The sequence below is a fragment of the Crocodylus siamensis genome, chromosome 2 (genome assembly GCF_052110815.1).
Source record: "Crocodylus siamensis isolate JL-2025a chromosome 2, ASM5211081v1, whole genome shotgun sequence".
Lineage (NCBI taxonomy): Eukaryota > Metazoa > Chordata > Crocodylia > Crocodylidae > Crocodylus > Crocodylus siamensis.
This window is the reverse complement of record NC_143396.1, coordinates 88,318,666-88,336,365: the sequence shown is the minus strand read 5'-3', so window position 1 is coordinate 88,336,365 and position 17,700 is coordinate 88,318,666. Positions and strand designations below refer to the sequence as shown.

The 17,700-nt window shown below is 42.6% G+C and overlaps 1 protein-coding gene across 10 annotated transcripts in view; it reads left to right on the top strand.

Annotated features, from left to right (window-relative positions):
• GRIA2 (glutamate ionotropic receptor AMPA type subunit 2) overlaps positions 1-17,700 on the top strand; it is a 155,062-nt gene that overhangs the window by 73,301 nt on the left and 64,061 nt on the right. For all 10 annotated transcript variants that reach the window (XR_016440761.1, XM_090036304.1, XM_090036297.1 and 7 more), the window contains exon 4: positions 7,673-7,869. Coding sequence is in view for 9 of the 10 variants with exons in the window: in XM_090036304.1 (XP_089892430.1) it covers positions 7,673-7,869 (197 nt within the window). In the remaining variant the exon portion in view is untranslated. The remainder of the gene's footprint in view (positions 1-7,672; positions 7,870-17,700) is intronic.

Genomic DNA, 17,700 nt, shown 5'->3' with positions numbered 1-17,700 from the left:
GCCATTGAATACTACTGTCTAAGCCTGATACTCCGCCAGTTTTCTATCCACCTTTCAGTCTATTCATCAAGCCCATACTTCCTTAGCTTGCCTGCAACAATGATGTGGGATACCACATCAAAAGTTTGGGTAAAATCAAGGTATACCACATCCACCAGTCTCTCCGTATTCACAGAGCCATTCATCTCATCATAGAAGGCAATCAGGTTGGTCAAGCATGACGTGCCCCTGGTGAATCCACGCTGACTGTTCCTAATCACCTTCTTCTCCTCCAAGTGCTTAGAAATGGATTCCTTTAGGATCTGCTCCATGATTTTTCCTGGGACTGAGGTGAGGCTGACTGGTCTATAGTTTCCTGGATCCTCCTTTTTCCTTTTCTTAAATAAGGGCACTATGTTTGCTCTTTCCCCATCATCTAGGACCTCTCTGATCACCAGGAGTTTTAAAAAATGATGGCCAGTGGCTCTGCAAGTACATCAGCCAACTCCCTCAGCACCCTCAGGTGCATCCCATCCATCCCCATGGACTTCCCTAACCTGTTCTTTCATCACTGAGGGCTTCTCACCTCCTTCCCAAACTGTGCTGTCTGGTGCGGTAGTCTGGGAGCTGACCTTGCCTGTGAAGATGGAAGCAAAAAGGCATTGAGCATTTCAGCCTTTTCTGCAAACTCCATCACAAGGTTGCCTCTTCCATTCAGTAAGGGACCCACACTTTCCCTGATCCTCCTTTTGCTACCAACATACTTGTAGAAACCCTTCTTGTTACCTTTCACATCCCTTTCTAGCTGCAACTCCAGTTGTGCTTTGGCCTTCTTGACTTCATCCCTGCATGCCCATGAAATGCTCTTATATTCTTCCCTAATTCATTGTACAAGTTTCTTATAAGCATTTCCATTGGGATGGTTTGTTCCTGCACTCTTAGTAAGGCTTCTTTAAAGTAAAGCCAGATCTCCTGGCCTCCTCTTCCCCTCAGTCTGGTTTCCCAGGGAATCCTGCCCATGAGTTCCCTGAGCAAGTCAAAGTCTCCTTTTCTGAAGTCCAGGGTCCTTCCTCTGCTGCTCTCCATCCTTTCTTTCCTCATGATTCTGAACTCAATAATCCTTTAGTCTCTGCTACCCAAGTTGCCATCCACTACTACATTCCCCACCAAGTCTTCCCTGTTTGTGAGAAGCAGGTCAAGAATAGCACGGCTTTTAGTTGGCTGCTCCAGCACTTGCACTGGAAAATTGTCCCCAACACTCTTCAAAAACTTCCTGGATTGTTTGTGCACTGCTGTATTGCCCTCCTAGGAGATGTCAGGGTAATTGAAGTCCTCATGAGAACCGGGTCTGTGATTGGGAAACTCCCACTAGCTGTTTGAAGGAAGTCTCATCCACCACTTCCTCCTTGTCTAGTGGGCAGTAGAAGACCCCCAGTATGACATCGCCCTTGTTGCTCTCCCTTCTGACCATCAACAAGCCTATCTCCAGTTTCATACTGGAGCTCTGAGCTATCATATGGCTTTTTTACATAAAGTGCAATGTCTCATCTTTTCCCTTGCCTGTCCTTCCTGAACACTTTGTATCCCTCCATGACAATGCTCCAGTCACACAAGCTATCCAACCAAGTCTTTCATTCCAATCATGTCATAGTTCCCGGACCATGCAAGGGCTTCCAATTCTTCTTGTTTGTTTCCCAGGCTTTGTGAATTTGTGTACAGGCACCTGAGGTAACTAGGGGATTGCCCTGATTTATCAGGAAATATGAGAACACCTTCCCTGTTGCCCCTTCCTGCTTGCTCTTCCTCCTGGTCATACACTTCCCCATGGGTTTGGTCTTCATCCCCCAGTGAACCTAATTTAAAGCCCTCCTTGTTAGGTTAGTAAGTCTGTCTGTGAAGACACTCTACTCTGCCGTCATCTGATGGATCCCATCTCTTCCCATCTTTCCCCATTCTTGGAAGAACATCCCATGGTTGAAGAAAACAAATCCCTGCTGGTGACACCACCTGTGCAGCCAGGTGCTGATCTGCCAGATGCACCTGCTCTTTCCCAGGCCCTTTCCCTTGACCAAAACGATTGACAAGAACACAATCTTAGCCTCAAATCCCTTCACCCTTGCACCCAGAGTCCTATAGTCACTTTTGATATGCTCAAGGTCTCTCCTGGCAGTATCATGGATGAGAAGCATGAGAGCCAGATGAGCCTCGGTAGTCCCTCTGTGACATCTTGGGTCTGGGCTCTGGGCAAGCAGCAGATTTCTTGAGATAACACATCAGGTCAGAAGATGCTTCCCTCTGCCTTCCCACCTTGGTGAGGCCAGCCCTTTCATCTTCCACCAATGGAACATGCTTCTCCCTCTCTGCTGATAGGGGTGCACATGTGTTCTCCAGATGAACCACTACAGGTGAAGATCTCTGCTTGCTGCCAGAACTGACAAGCTGGCAGCTTTCACCCCCTTGGGTGTCCATGTCCTCTCTCTTTTCTAGCACTGCATCAGGCATTTCTTTCTCCACAGTCCTGGAGGTCTCCTCCAGCATTGAATCAATGAGCTCCTCATGGTGGAGGATGCTTCAGAGCCTCACCACCTCCTCCTGTAGTTTTCCTGCCTGTTCCCTTAGAGACACCACAAGAACGCACTGCTTACACCACAGGCACTCCCTGACCTGGCCATTACTGGAAGGAACCTGCAAGCTGCAGTCCCCACAGCACCACACCTGGACCTGGGTGGAAATGCCAATGGTGAGCAGTCTTGCCTGGACAGCAACCTCACAGGGGCAAGAAGTGGCAGTGGCTCTGGCATAGCAACTTCCTCCAGTCATTTCCCTGGTTCTCTTAATTTGCCTTCTCTCTCATACTGCTCTTCTTCTAAGCCCACCTTCCCTAGCAAACTCATCTGGAAGCTGACCTATTTATTGCTTGTTGGCCATGAGGGGGTCCTTTTTTTTCCTGCTTCCTCATGCTAAGCTGAATGGGGGTATCCCCCCTCAAAAAAGCGGGGTCGGGCATGAACTGAACCAGCCTGTGAATTGCCTGCAAACTGCTAACTCTGTTTGCAGCCCCTGTTCACTGGCTCCCTGATCACTGGGACCAGGGTTTAAAGGGCTTAAAAGAGCTCCAGGGCTTTAAAGGACTACAGATTCTAATTATTTTTTTCTTATTAATCATTTCCAAAATAATTTATCTTCCCATCTAAACTAATTCAATTTCTTTCAAAACAATTGTGCATGGCTTTTCAGCACAGTTATTGGTCAAAAATGTTGCCTACCTTTAAATAAATGTAGAGTAAATTTAGCAGGATGTCATGAAGTTTTAACAGTGCATTACATTTGGCCATGTTAAACCAGATTTTATGATGAAATAGAGTGAGCTTTGCCTTCATTTGTCTTCCAATGTTACTACATTCCATTGTCTAGATGCTTTAAACATAAAAATCAAGAGACCTCTTTCAGCTAGGTTTCCTTTGCTGTTTTAAGCCCCAATATTAGATAGTCCATATAACCCCTAAACAAGACTTGATGTCACCCAGTGTGCTGAATCCTGGGCTTGGTTCTCTTCCAGGTCCTCACTGAGTTCACATAAGAATCAGATATTCTTTGTCTTTTAGAGAGGGCAACTAGGAAGTTGCTTATTTGATGTTCCATCAATCAGCTAGCATTGTGCTGTATGTGCCATTACCCTGCATTTGATTCTTATTTAGGAAAATTCTTCAAATCATTTGTGTCTACAATACATCTTCCTGTCAGCTGCAGTGAACCTGAAAGCACATAATAAAGTGAAAGAGTTGTATCTTGCAGCTTTGGTTTTGCCAGTTTTGTTTGCTTTCATTTTTGAGGCACCCAAGTGGTGAAATTGATAGGCAACATTTGTAAATTTCTAGGGACATGAATCTGCAATCCTCACTCACACTGAGTAATGCTTTAATCCTGGAGAACTCATGTTGGCTTCCACCTCTGGAACTGGAAAAAGCAGAACAGTGTTCATGGGGTGCTGTGCCTGAGCTAACAAACTCTGCAGAGAAATGCAGCTACACTGCTTCTAGTTCCAGATTCAGTCCTTGCAGAGCTAGTGTGGCATGTCTGCTTGTATAGATAGGTAATAAGGTAATACAACTACACCCTAAATAAGTAGCTTCCAATTTGCAGCTCAAAACACCTTTACCTCAACACTTAACCAACAGCAGTGAAATGTGTGTCAAGAAGAATATATGATTCAGCATGTTGTTTTAAACTTTTCTTTGGAGGAAGAGGGAGAGGAGAGAGAGTGCATGAGAGAGACTTATTCTCCTGGGAGAGAACAGTAATAAAATGGAAACAGTTAAAGCTAATAGCCATTAATGTATGATGAATTACTCCAGAAGAGTCATTTTACTACTACAGCTCCTGTGCCTTAGTGCACTGATCTTGCAAGGTGCTGACCACTCACGTGTCTCATTCCGGTCACTCAGAGGTGAGGATGTTCAGCCCTTGCAGAATCAGCCCACTGCTTAATCCAGCACTTGTTCTCAGATTTATTATAATGTGGGCTTCAGACTTTTTGTATTTCTATAGCCTTATTTGAATTGTCTCTATACACATCGGGTAGCATCTAGGTTTATGATTAATTGTGGAGGGAAGGTTGACAGTGGTAGAGGATTCAATTTGCAGCCAAACTACTAATACTGAAGGAAAATGCCAATCAGACATTTTATGAAATTGTCTTTCTCTTCAAAAGATTACGAGGAATCGAGGCACTTAAAATTCCCAACCAGCATAAATCGTCTTTAAAAAAGTATCCTCTTAAAATTCTGTTGAGGTTTTAGGTGTCCTTGCCATTCTGCAGAACATACTCTGGTCCTCTTATGCTATGGCTCCTGACCAGGAATGGACAAAGCTCTTTCCTTTTCCTCTTAAATAGCTTTAGTTTGGAATCTTCTGCTGCACACAGCTACTGCTGCATGTATTTTCTGAGCTAAAAAGGTCCACTCCTAGCACCAGGGTGCAATTACATATTACTGTTAGACCAGGTTAAGAGCACCTAAAACTTGAATGATCTCACATTCAGGCTCATTAACAAAAGCTAAGTGCCTGCTAGGTATCTGAAAGCTGTACCACTTCATGGAAGGTTTTGTTTCGGTTGTCCTATGCATTTTGTGTGAAGTTAACTTCTGGCTCTTTACCTGAAATAAAACCATGAATTTGTGGTCTTCCAGTACTCCAGGTAGGGTGGCCATCATAGAGGACAGTCAGGTTATCGTCTATCCTCTACTGATACAAAACTGGACACCTTTATGTCATCACAGCATCTGGTTTTGTATCAATAGAGGACAGAGTAGCAGAAAACCGGAATGCCTTCTATGATGGCCACCCTAACCCCAGGAGGCACATCTCCCAGGTAGACTATCTAGGGAGGGGAGGGAGGGAAGGGGAGCCAGGGCTACAGGATAAGGGGAAGCAGAAGTGGAGTGGGGAAGAGGGAGGGGCAGAGGGAGACGGGAACATCTAGGCTAGAAGCTACCCCTTTCTTCCCCCACTGTCCTCTACCACCTCTATACCCCACCTCTGAGGATCATACCCCCTTTCTTCCCCCCTTGATCACTGCCATGATCAGCCTGAGAGTAGCGGCAGCAGCAGCAGTTGGTTCCCCCTCCCTGCTTGCTCCCAGGCTCCCTGCAGCCCATATCACTCTATGTGCCTGGATCCAGGCCATGCCATGCCCTGTGGCTGAAAGTGGGGAGGGGCGAAGAGAGAGGCAGGAGGAAAGGAGCTGCCAAGCAACTGCAGGGTGCAGTGGGAACTGGATCCTGGTGCATGGGCATGGCACAGGCTGCAGGAAGCTAAGAAGCAGACACGGAGGGAAACCCCAGCCACTGCTACCATTACTGCTCTCTGGCTGATCTGGAAGCAGGGCAGTGATTCTGGGGTGGAGGGTGCAATAATGCGTTACAAGGAGTAATCCAGGGGCTCTTGGGGGGTCAAAGATTGATTTGGGGGGAATGGGGTGATTGGGGCAGGGGGGTGTTTGGGGGGTGATTCCAGGGGGTGGAGGGGCAACTGGAGATGAGGAGGCAATCAAAGCAGCACGGTGAGGAGGGAAGGGGGAAGCTCCTTCCTTCATCCCTCTGGGCCTATACTGTGGCTAGAGAACCAGAAAACAGGGCAGGCATGGAACAGATTTGAAGCTCCTAACCAAACCCTGCTCACCAGCTCTCTAGCAGCAGGTCTGAACAGTACATGTTAGAGAGGGTATTAACTGTTAATGTGCTACTGCTCATAGCACATTCTAACTTTCTGAATCTTTTTTGCATACAGGAACTACCTTTTGCATTGATAACACCTTGTACCACAACAAGTTATAAATAGTTTAGATTATCAACTGGAGTTTAGTTATTTCTGAAAAATCTAACATCCGTCAAAATACAAGTGATCACATGTAGACTTTGCATGCAACTGTTTGACAGAATTGTATAGGTTTGTAAAATCTGCCATGTCCGTATATTGGCTGGTTACCAGTCTTTTCTAACATTGTATAATATTACCATTTTTCCAGATATGATTAAATTGCTAAGTGCATACTAGTCTCAGTTTAATTATTCATTTACAAATTATAATTCAAGTTTCATCCTTAGTGTGTTTCTTATAAAATTATGCACATAGCTCCTGTTATTTTAGGTTATGCATGAAGCTTACTTTACAGATGAGAGATATATTTTTCTTTAAAAAAATGTAAAGCTCAATTTATTGACACAAATCAGAAATCACTAGTTATATTTTACAGTTTCAAGTGAGATAAACGGTGTAGAGTTATCAGTGATTGTGTGGAAAATTATCCTGGAAATTACATTCTATTTTTAATTTTTTTCTTAGGATGCTCTGGACTGAATTTACACATGCTAAATTTCATTGTTGGAAATTGCTGGAAATTGTTGAAGATATATTTTTTATAGGGCAGATATACTCCTGGCACTGAATCATGTTTCTGTGTTCTGTTCACATTTACTTCCTGAACAGGGAAAGAAGCCCAGTAAAATTTCCACTGGACTTGCATTGTATTATATGCTACTACAGTTGTACAGGCATTCATTTCTCCATGTCCTCCCAAAAGAATAAAATGGCAACAGACCACTGTAATGGTTGCATGTATGGATGTTAAGGATATTTAGGTTTAGGAAGAAACACCTTCTGTAACAAGATACCACTGGAGTCAAAAGAAATAGAGGCTCAATTAGTACATGAGAATTTTGCTATATTGACTTCATCAGGACTGGATCAAGGTTTAAATACATTGCTACTCAAGTACTAGGGACATAAGCAGCTCAATAGCATTTGGTAATAAACAACTGATTCAGTTACTGTAATTAAATTGTTTTCTCTTAAATGGCCTCTTTTTCAAAGTAGGTACCTCAAAAATCCATTGAAAGCTTTTATTGAAGGGTGATATAATCTCTCCCTGAATCAAACTGAAGCAAAAACAAAGGTTGTCATTATAGGCCCCAATTCTATATTCACTGCAGTTACCTAAACAGAAGTTTTGCATGTGGCAGGAATGCACAATGAGACTTGTGTTGATCATCATCTTAGGGAGTTCTATCCTACAGCTGTTTGATAGCCAAACATATTGTCATAAAGAGTTTAAAATAAATTGCCTTGTAGGTCACATTTCATGTGCCTGTTTTATTTTTGCCACTTTATCATTCCTCTTTGTTTGCCTTGCTAGGCTTATCAACCCTGCAAGCTGTATTGGATTCTGCAGCTGAAAAGAAATGGCAAGTAACTGCTATCAATGTAGGAAATATTAACAATGACAGAAAAGATGAGACTTACCGTTCCCTGTTTCAAGATCTGGAGGTGAAAAAGGAAAGACGAGTGATTCTGGACTGTGAGAGGGATAAAGTCAATGACATAGTTGATCAGGTTTGTTACTCTTGAGTTTTCAATGTCAACAGATCCGGAAGATGGCTAGGCTGCATAAGTAGAATAGACTGCTCATATGGTTCTATTTTACTAGCAGTTTTTATTTTTGTATGATGAGCCTATTTTGGTGATCCTTTACTTTATCCTTTACATCATTTAGTAATAAAACATTTGTTCTAAAACATATAGTACTGGAAGGGACCTAAAGACATTGTTTGGTTCATTCCCTGTACTGATGCAGGATGAGCACATGTAGGCCATCTACAACAGAAGTTTGTCTAACCTATTTTTAAAGACCTCCAGTGAAGGAGATTCCATGGCCTCTCTAGACATGATGGAGAATAATTGATCTATTATGTTTTGTATATCAGTGTTGACAGTGTGAGCCTTGCTGGGTAGAATTCTAGTACACGCTGTGCAACAAAACAGAAGCGTTCCAGCTGGGCACTTAGGTACAGTTTGTGATTCTCTTAATCTCTATTACCCATGCAGTATGAATGTGTAAGTGTTCACATGTACTCTGAACATATGCTGTGGTTGGGCAGATACATGGCTACATATGTACAGAAGTAGCAACACTTTAGCTGAAGAAGAAATTTTGACAAGTGACTGGGGAAGAGAGGAGGAAGGATCTTCTATGCTTTAGCCACAATACAGGTTTCCCTCACTTTATGCTGTACATGTGTTCCTGGAAAATGGTGTTTAATTTGAATTTGCATAAAAACCCACTTTACAGTGCAACAAATAGGGATACTTTCCAAGACCTCAAGTGTACTGAACCCCAGACGTATTTCTACCACTTTTACAAGATAATTTTGGTACTCACCAACAACACACAAGCACAGGGCATTATCATAATGGGGATGGCAACTACAGAAACACATTGCTGAAGTGCGAGGAGCACAGATCCACAGAGGAGACTATATTTTGGTGAGTGTCACTCCCACAATGCACCGCACAAAGCAGCCTCTGCGGGCTTCCACTATACCGATTGCATGAGTGAATTTTCCTCGCATATAATGAATTTTTGGTATAAAAAACATCATTGTATAAGAGCAAATTTGTACATACAGGACCTGCATAAAGTGAGGGAAACCTGTATCTGAGTAGCTTGGGCACCCAGTTTCTAGGGCTCCCTTGCCCTGGAAGGATTTTAATCTGAATTCTAAAACTTCTTAGTATAGTTCTTTAACCATCAGGCTGCAGGTTAGGCATTATGCAGACCCTTTGATAGCACATTTTGAAGCTGGCTCAACTGGCAGCCAAGAGAGGAGATATATAAAGCCAGGAGGAAGAGCAGAAGCTAGAATGTGTGGCTGGAAACAGACATTGTCTTTGCAGAATGATCAACTGTGCTGCGGTGTGTCATGGCACAGCTGATCTGCCGTGTCTACAGCTTTTGCTGGGACTGTTTTTCTGCAGGATTGGGCTCCTGCCCCTCCTGAAACCATGGAAGCTTTTGCCTGGGATGGCTAGAGAGTACAGGCAGCCACAGTCTGCCCTCACTGTCCCATCACAAATGAACAAACATCTGCAGCAAAAAAAGTGACACAAGTTAGGACTAAGCTCATGTCTGTCACAAAATTTAAGCATTAGTGGAGCAAGAAAGAGCCAAGACATTTGTTTGCTCAGATTTATACTGCCATAAGCATTGTTTACTGTGGTACAAATCAACATCTGTTTGCATCCTGTGTGACTGAAATGGTTATTGCTCTAAAAAAATGGTAGGGAGAGGGATCTGGCTTCTACCCTGGCTTCTAATGGGGCAACTTTTTTTACTGCTGTCTATCCACTTAATCCAATAACCATTAAATGCGAGGTGCAATGGCTCAGTTTCAAAAGGAGCTTTGGTGAGGGGGGTGCCTAGAATACAGTAATGGGAAGTAGAGAAATGAAGGTTCAGTTTCTCTCTGGGTGAAGGGGCCCTAGAACATGGATTGCTTATTTCCTGGGTAAGTGCCCACACCACTTAGCTGTTGGGGTTAGTCCTTTCTTCCTGTTCTTTTCACAGGACTTATCCACTGGTATGAGTGTATGTATTTCCCTGGCCAGTATATAACCTACTACACAAGTTCATTGTATACATGTATGCTTATGAGTCCATACTGGAGGTCTATTAAAATAGCAAACTAAGTGCCAAAAATACCACTTACACAGCTGGATGAGATGCACGAAGGGTAATAGAATTTCTCTCATCAAATTTCCTATTCTATTTATACCTCTTAGGATTCTGGTTGCTTCCCTACTTAGGCTCTCTCCAATTTTTCTTTGTTCCTCAATATGTTTTGTCAAAAACTAGACATACTTCTCTACAAGTTTAGGGCTTGCCACAAGTAAAGTAGCATAATTACCTCCCGTGTTTTGTGTACATCATTGTTGTTTATATACTCCAGAATTAGATTTTCCATACTTTTTGGAAGGACAGCACACTGATGACTCATGATTACTTTGCGTTCCCAACCCCTGGTCCTTGTCTGCTGCGTTGCTACCTTACCAGTGTTTTATCGTTTGGAGTATTTTGTTTTTCCTTTCCATGGTGGTTTTCCTCTGTACTTGCCTCCATTCAATTCTATCTTGTAGAATTTCATTTCTTCAACTTATCAAGATTTTTTTTAATTTGATCCCATCCTCCAAAGTAGTTGGGCCTGTTCTAGAATCATGTTACGTTCCATTTTTATAAGTTTACTCACTATCCCTAATTGTTAATTAATAGAATCATACCCAAGCACATACATCAGGAGGACCCTCATTGAAATGCCCCCTTATTTTGACAATGAACCACTGATAACTGTCTGAGTGCAGTTTTTCAAATGATTTTCAAGTAGATCAAAGTATCTTGCATCCATCTTGTGATAGTCTAGACCAGGGGTTTTCAACCATTTTAAAGAAGTGTACCCTTTCGGGTGGCAGTGGCCAGATGCTGGGGGGTGGTAGGGGGCTTGTACCCAATGGCTACTGCTACCATCCACTGCCCTGTATCTCCACCACTGCTCTCTGCTTTCCCACAGCTGGTCACATGTGCAGCTCTGCAGGCTGTTGACAGGCCTCACACCTGGCCAATTGTGCACCACCCATTAGCAGCCCAAAGAGCAGCATGTGCAACCAGCCATGGGAAAGTGGTGCCCAGTGGTGGTGATGGGTGGTGGCAGCAGCGCAGTGGAAGGTAGCAGTGGCCACCATGTGCAGGCTCCTCCACCCCCCAGTCTGGCCAGCTGGGTGGTGCCTTTGTGGCCCACAGAGGGGCGCTGCTGCTTTTGCCCTGTCCCCCTCTCAACCCTGCTCCTGGGAGGCAGTGGTGTGGGTTGGTGGGTGGTGGTGCTCCATCCCCACCCACCTACGCATACCTATTAGACCTTTCCAGGTACCCCCAGTTGATAACCCCCTGGTCCAGACCATCTGTTTTTTGGTTTACATATGAGAAAAATACATTGTCCTATGTGACAATGTCAAGGCGTACTAAAGTCAAGATATATTTTCATTTCTTCAGGCCCCTGGGATGTCACTTATCCTCCATAATTTCTTGAAGATAACTGCTAGTGGTTCCAAGATTGTTTCCTTAAGTACTCTAGGGTGATTTTAATCAGAGCCTGCTGACTTGAATACATATAAGTTCACTAAATATCTTATATTTTAGCCTGTAAAATCCTACTGTGACCTGACATGCTAGGCCCTTGGTAAAATTAAATGTGCTAAATATCTGATTGCAATTAAACGTTTTTGTGAAGTACTAATATCTTTTATAATTTATTTTAATTCTTTTTGCTTTAAAACTCAGAAATTTTAGCTTGTTTTTCAGTTTTGTCTTTCTGATTTTATCCTTTCATGCTTGTGCTATTATTTTATATTCTGCCTTTGTTGGGTGTCCATGTTTTCACTTTCTGTGTTATCACTTTTCCGATATTCAGCTCATTTCAGACATCGCTTGTGCCTTAGACTACAGACAAAGGGGACTTACAAAGTATCAGCTGTTCCATAATAAGTGTTTTGTGTATCTGCTTCTATACCTCTGTACATTTTAGTGAAGCAGCTAACACATGGTAAGTCCTCCTTCATTGTTCATCTCTTCTTAACTTCACTAAAGGTATGAAAAGATGAACAACCTATTCCAAGATAAAGGTTCATCTCTTCATAGCTCTAACATGCTTCTTATCTTTATTTTACAATCTGAATTGTTTGCTTTAATACCTTTGCAAGTGACTCTTTCAGTAACTGTCAGTTCTGTAAGTTCTGCACTCTTCTATAAGATTATCTGTCACAGAGAGATGTAGCCAACTGGGTCGCTGAGTTTGCTGAAGTTTTCTTTTCTGAAGTCTGCTATTTTTATTCTGCTGCTCCTACTCCTTCCTTTCCTTGAAATAGTGAACACTTTCATTTCATGATCATTCACACCCAATTACTTTCCACTTCCAGATTTTCAACCAGATCATCCCTATTAGTCAGAAATCTAAAATAGCTGCTTCCCTAGTACCTCCCTCCACCTTTTGAAACAAAATGTCGTCAACACATTTCACACACTTGTACTGTCTATGTCCTCCTTTTCCAATAGCAAACCAATAAATTCAAGTCCCCCATTTCCACCAAATTTGGAGGCTTCTCTCAAGAAAGACTTCTTTTTCCTGATTATAGACACCCACCTGAGATAGCCACTATTCTTTTCCACTTTTGTATTTACACAGAAACATTGGGCAAATCTTCCCCTCACTCTTTTTGGACTTTAGAGCAAGGACATACATACTTGATATACAGTGCAGCAACTCTGTCCTCCTTTCCTCTCCCTTTGGGTTCCAAATGAATGAGAGTCTTCTTAGACCAACATTTTGGTCTCATTCTTTTATTTTTCCCATAGTCCTTGCATAGCCATCCTAAAAAGTTTGATAGGTTGCCCCTCTCTTTTTTCTCTCTTCTTTAATCTTATTGCAATTTCCCTTCTCTCCTTGATATTCCAGCCATTCTGCCAGGTAACCTTTTTTACCCATCTGCATGCTTTTGTAACCAGCTACCTTCAAACCTAGTTTAAATCCTTTCAACTAGACTGGCAAGGTAATGTCCTACTATACATCTCCCCTTCTTAAAATGACCACTTCCTCAACAGCACTAGATAGTGGCCAGAAGGCTGGATGAGCCTCTGATATACAATGATGTACCAAATGCAAACTTTGATTATTGAAAAAAATCCTCTTTCCCATTACTTTTTGTGTGTTTATGTTAATTCATTACCAGATTTGCTAATCATGAATGAATAGATTTGCAATTACAATTTTCTTCAATCTCAATAATTGATGAGCATTTTCCATCTTTACTTGAGCCAGCTGGGAGCTGTGGGGAGTGGTTTTGGGGAGCAGCGGTGCAGCAAGCCTGACTTGGATGGGGGCAGCTGTAGTAGCATGCAGGTTCCCTTCCCTGCCCAACTCCTCTCTTCCCCAAGCCCTTTGCTGGGAGCAGGCCAGAAGGTGGTATCTGGGTGCTGCCACAGCTGCTCCTTGCAGCTCAGGGCAGGAGCAGTTCTGGGGTGCTCCTTGTATCTGTCAACAGATCACTCCACCTGGCAACTATGAGAAATGGCTGTGCAGGGAGCCTGTCATGGCTGGGAATAACAGCAGTGGCATTCAAGTTCCTTTCTCCCTGCCTGCCTTCCTGCCACAGAGGGAGACAGGGGCAGGGACCAGACTCTGGAAGGTGGAATCTGCATGCTGCTGCTGCTGTCCCAGCTGGAGCAGTCTGATTCCCAGGTCACACCAGCATGTGGGGAGCCCCAGAGCCACTTCTGACCTGCTCCTGCTCTGCATTGTAAGGACTAGCTGTGGCAGCACACCAGTTCCTCCTTGCAGCATCTGCTCTGAGCCAGCAGGGTAGATGGAATTGAGGGGAAGAGGAGATAGGCAATGAGCAGCAGCTGAAAGGAGGAGCCTGTATACTGCCCCCATGGTCCCTGCCTGAGCTTAGCTCCTTGCACAGCTGCTCCATTCATCATGGGGCAGAAGCAGGTTAGGAGCAGCACTAGGGCTGTCCCTGCACCTAGATAAGCTGGGGACAGCAGCAGAAAGAGGGGCAGGCATGGTGGCAAGTGGGGAGGGTATTGGGGGCAGGGGTGCTAAGGGGTTGGGGATAGGTGGGGGGTCTACTGGCAAGGAGGCAGTAATGAGGATGTAAGTGATACAGTGGCTGGTGATGGGGGGCACAGGCATGTGGAAGCAAGGTACAGGGGAGGCAGGGGATAGGGGTGAGGCTGCTTGTTCCCCATGTCATTTGTACCCCAACTGCTTGCCCCTCTCCTATTGCTTATGCGCTTGTTTCTGCTGCTGCTGCTTTCCCACTGCAGTGGTAGAAGCAGTGCATATAAATGAGCCTTCCATAATTTATTGTAATAATTGAGAGACCTGGATCTCTTCAGTGTCCACAAGAGAAGGCTGAGAGGAGATCTTGTGGCTGCTTACAAATTCATAAGAGCAGGGCCAACAAGGAATAGAAGATGCTCTGTTTACCACGGCACCCCTTGGAGTAACTAGGAACAATAGCCACAAGCTGATTTAGGTTGGAAGAGCTTCTTTATGGTAAGTGTTGCCAGAATCTGGAATGGGCTTCCAAGGGAGGTGGTGCTCTCGCCTATCTTGGGGGTCTTTAAGAGGAGGCTAGACATGCACCTGGCTGGGGTTATCTGACCCCAGCACTCTTTCCTGCCCAGAGAAGGGAGTCAGACTCGATCTACTGAGGTCCCTTCTGACACAAACATCTATGAATCTATGAATTAGATTCTAGACATGGAAACTTACAATAATCTTGTAATTTTCCATGTTTAGAATATAATTATTTTGGGAGTCATCTTGCATTCAGAGTCATTTTGGAGCTAGGCAAATAAGGTAATATAGAATAACTAATACATTCAGTCTAAATGAAATTCCTTATAGAATTTCCTTAAAGCAGCAATTACAGAAGAAATGCACCTACCATTTATCATTACCAGTTGCTATTTTATTGCATAAAATATTTAATAACCAATGGGTTTTAAGTAATTTTAAATAGTCTAAGACAAGTAGCTGTCTCGGTGTAAGTAAGTTTTCATGTATAGGACTCAAAACAGGACCAACTGAATTAAATTCTATGACTTTATACAGAGATAAACACTGAACAAGTGTTTGTGCACAAACACTTTCTTCAGGACTGTCATGGCTACAACAACACTCCAACCCTACCACTTGTTTTATAAATTCATTTTTAGTCTTACAATTTATGAATAGTAGCTTGAACACAGTTTGAAATTCGGTTTTGTCCTGTGGCAAAATCGAATCATCCCACATACGTACCTGCCAGAAGCAGGAATAGAGAGGAGGGCTTCCAGTTTCAACAGGAGGGTTTGGGTGCCTTTAGTACTGATCAGATGACTTCCTTAAAAACCAGTGTGCTAGAACATGTTGATGTCACTTTGAAGTCTCTGATCTGGCAAATATTTCCATCCAAATGCAGAAGTTATTTCTGTGAATAGTCCTTGGCTCCAGAATAGGTCTCAAGGATATATCCCAATTATAGGCCACTTCTAATCTGAAACCCCTGACTATGCCCATTGAAGTCACTGCTGCAGACTGATAAGGCATTACATTCAGTGACTTCATTACTTGCAGTGATGCAGATATCATGACAGCTACAGTGGAAAACAAATCAAGTAAAAGATATAAATACCATGAATATACAATATCCAAAAGCCACAAGATTTGCTGGTATAATTTAATTAGCTGTTCATGAATCCTTAGATTTACAAAATAAATCTTTAAAAAAATTGCCTCCAAAACAAACAAAGTCCTAGTCATTTAAATCTACTTCATGTTCTATAGTTTAGGTTTAAGATTATTCTGTAATTAAGGATTAGAAATACTGAATCCTGCATGTGCAGGGGATTTGACCAGATGACCTGGAAGCCCTTTCTAAATCTCTTATTTTACAATAATTTGTTTCCCATTCGGAACAGATATGACAGCTTTTTGGCAATATCATTTTTCCTGTGTTCTTTTTTTTCCCCTGAGGGCCCTATAATTGTTATATACAATTTTGATTATTATCAATTTCCAAACTTTAATTTGTTATCTGCTATTCCAGGTAGTTCACAATTCAATTAATTAAAGAAAAAAATTATAATTTGTATGGTACTTTAATCTTTATAATCTAAAAGCACTATGAACAAACACTAATCATGCTAAAATGTGAAAATAATGTATTTTACATAGAATATTGAATAGATAAATGAAGCCAAAGTTTCTAACAAACAAAAATCTGACACTATATGCAATAGATGAAGTTTCAATTGGTACTTCCATTTTTGAATATCATAAGTTATGAAGCAATACTTTCTTAAGTATTTACCATCATCAAGTTCAAGAAAACATAACATTTTATATTTACCTGTTTAAATATGTTATGAGCAAGGGGGTTTTCTTTATTTAAAATATAATATTAAAAAAAAACACATGAAATTTATTTTATTTTATTTATAAAAGTGTCTAACACAAGGATCCCTAGCATATGTAGAGACTTTTTAAAAGTGTTACAATATTCATACAGGCCATTGTCGATAAAAGCATTTCTTATATTAATGCTCACCCACACGTGTATGTGCATGCGTAATCACAAAAAAAATCTGAGAAGATATAAGCCTATAATTACTACATTCTGGTTGCCAAGAGATTGAGGCTGTCAAGCTAGCAAGGAAGGTGAATTCTAGATCTGAAGGCTGCATTTTGAATATCTTGCTTTCAGCCATATTGCTTCAAAACATGAAACTGGTAGCAAAAACATTTCAGATGATCTCAAGTATTACGCATTTGAATAATTGCAAAGGGAAGTGGTTTTAGTCTAAATGTCCTTCAAATCCATAAAAAGACAGGAGGGCTCCAACAATTCTAAATATTAGAAACCTACATTTTATCTTACTAGATTAAAAGTCAAGGTGGGTCTGTGAAGCTATTTGTTCTTTTTCTCAGAAGAAGAGATCTGACGGTATGCTCTGTAATTTTGGGACATTAATATGTGCATATTTCTTCAACACTGCATACAGCACAATTTTTTAACAGAGAATGGTATTACCAATTCCATGCTCTACTTTGTGTCCTTTTGTCAGTACAATGTGTGCTTATACAATGGATTTCAGTAATGACTGTGCATCTACAGAAATATGAGAATTCACATCTCTGGATGACTAGCTGATTAAGTTTCATTCAGGATTATTAAACCACTGGACTCCCAGGCAAAGGAGCAGATTCTTTGCTTTTGGTTCGGTGATGTGTGAGGCAGGGTGAAGGAGTGGGTGCATAAAAAGCCAATAACAGAAGATGGGCAGAACTTTTGCTTCACTTGCCCTTTCCACACTATTCAGATGTCCAGGACATCTGAACCAGCTCAGAACAGAGCTTTGGGGGAAGGTAGCATATATTGATTGTTGGTATTGAAAAGCAATTAACTGAGGGGGAAGCCAGGAAAGAACATAGGGCAGATGGTTTCAAAACATGGCATCTGTTCGGAGGGATCCTATTAAAACAGTGCAGGGTGTAGACCAGGGTGGGCAAGATGGTGGATCTGGCCAGGGGCTGGGCTCCATTCCCAGGAGCACCTGCCTGTTTTGTTCTGGCTGGGTTCCATGGAGATCCCAGGATCAATGATGTCGTGACAGTGTGGGGCCAGGGCCTTCATGCAGCCCAAGCAGCACTGGCAGGGGTGAAGGCTGGGTGGGGAGCTGCTCCAGGGCCAGGGTCAGGGCCCGGGCTGGGATGTTGCAGCAGTGACAGTGTGGACCAGAGATGGGGCAGAGATGAGATCCAGTGCCTGAGTGCCCAGGGCGTGCGGGCA